The sequence below is a fragment of the Cyprinodon variegatus genome, unplaced genomic scaffold, assembly GCF_000732505.1.
Source record: "Cyprinodon variegatus isolate N-32 unplaced genomic scaffold, C_variegatus-1.0 Scaffold558, whole genome shotgun sequence".
Lineage (NCBI taxonomy): Eukaryota > Metazoa > Chordata > Actinopteri > Cyprinodontiformes > Cyprinodontidae > Cyprinodon > Cyprinodon variegatus.
Window position 1 is genome coordinate 162,652 of NW_015151011.1, and position 1,886 is coordinate 164,537.

The 1,886-nt window shown below is 39.0% G+C and overlaps 1 protein-coding gene across 3 annotated transcripts in view; it reads left to right on the top strand.

Annotated features, from left to right (window-relative positions):
- Positions 1–826: 826 nt before the first annotated feature.
- The window catches only part of taf1c (TATA-box binding protein associated factor, RNA polymerase I, C), a 15,391-nt gene continuing 14,331 nt past the window's right edge, over positions 827–1,886 (top strand). For all 3 annotated transcript variants that reach the window (XM_015391740.1, XM_015391742.1, XM_015391743.1), the window contains exon 1: positions 827–1,224. In XM_015391740.1, coding sequence (XP_015247226.1) covers positions 1,108–1,224 — 117 coding nt within the window. In that variant the 5' untranslated portion in view covers positions 827–1,107. The remainder of the gene's footprint in view (positions 1,225–1,886) is intronic.

Genomic DNA, 1,886 nt, shown 5'->3' on the forward strand with positions numbered 1-1,886 from the left:
TTTTAGAAATGTGTATTTTGAACTCTGGTACATATATTTCTATTCCCACACACCCTTTTAAATTCTTAGAACCATCTGAATATATTTTAAGGTAATTATAATATGAGTTTCTTAAATATATATATCAGTCTTTATCCCTATTTCGTTTAAATTCCAATCATTTTTAATTTTAATAAGTCTCATGTCTACATTTATCTCAGGAAATAGCCATGGAGGGATAACACTAACTGTGCTATTTCCTTATCCTCTAATCCAGACTCTTTAATCAAGTTGCTTATAACCCACCCAAATCCATTATTATGGAACTTTGAATATTCCCAACAAGTTTGTAGAATTGTTGAAGTTACATTTTCATCCATACTACTTTTAATTTTCATCCAATATATTAAACCTAATTTCATTCTTCTCATTTCCAGTGGAGTTTCTCCAGTCTCGACAAATAGAGCGTTGATAGGTGTTGTTTTCACTGCTCCTGTACTTATACGTAAAGCTCTGTCGTTTAATTGGCAGATTGTTAACAACTTATAGGTGCATACCGCCGCCTAATGTACTGTATTCTATTTTTAAATGTTGTGTCATGTTACTTTTAACTCCACTCAGAATATCTAAATAAACTGAACTATTTGTTTGTTTTTAGCAAAAAATATTCAATATTCAGCGACTTCAAGTTGATTTAAATTGATTAATTTCCTCTTTAACGCAGAGAGGAGGTGTTGACCGCCCCAAGATGGCGCCGCCACATCACGTCAGCGCCCGTAGATGAAAGCGGTCGGTGCGGGGTCTATTCCTGTTCGTCCAACCAACCGGAAGTCGTCGCTGTTGACTTCCGCTCAGCATATGGGATAAGCAGCACGTGTTTAGCTCGTAACAGCAGAGTTTTCCTGTTTAATAACCTAACCTGTCTTCTTTATTGGGACCATTCGGTCTGTTTTAGCTCCCAGGATAAACCAGCTGCTCCCAGTTTAGCGTCTCGCTGCTTCTGGGAGGAGAAACTGGTTTCTTTCTGCTAACCATCAGCTAAGCTAGCAGGTCCAACATGTCTGGACTTGTCCTGCCGCACAGACACCTGATGGACACGATGGACTCGGAGACTCCAGGACAGTAAGGATGGATCATCAGTTTCCTCCCAGACTTTTCCCGTCCTTCTATAACCGCGGGCCGCCGGAGCAGCTGCCCAGAGGCCGCAGCGGAGGATGGGGCGCCTATGGAGGAGTCTCAGCCCAGGTGGGAGAACCTAAGGATCAGGATCAGGCTTTAAAATTACAGCTTTAGGGTCAGAAACTCTTAGACTTGTTCTGGAAAATGATTAATTGTTCAAACTTTTCTTTCTGTGCTGAAATAAATATAAAAACAAAGTTTGATGATTAACCTGCTGATCATCCGGGAAAATAAAACAGCTAATATTTAAATTTCTAGCCTCATTTAAATGTTGAGGATTGCTACAGATAAACAGCTTCATTCATGTTTGTACTTGGACTAGGCCATTGTTATTCAAACATGCTTGGATGTAAACTAAAGGCTCCACCTGCAGCCTTTAACACAGGGGCGGAGTTAGGAAATGTGGGGCCCTGGGCAAAGACAGGCAGGGGCCCCTCTGAACTGGGAAGACAACACATACAACTAAACAGTGTTTAAAAACGTTTCTGTCAACATGATGCATCTGCTAAAAATAAATGTCTCATCTTTTGCGGTTTATCATTAAAATTAAAAAGGATTTTGGAGCCTAAAAGGAGTAGGAGTATTTTAAATTTTTTCTTTTCCTCTCAGTTTTCACTCAGCTTATCTGGATTAAAGTTAATTTCAAATTGACTCTCAGTTTAATTCATGTTTTTACTGAACTTATTGATTTAAAATCCTAATCCACAAACATCCTGATTCACATTTTA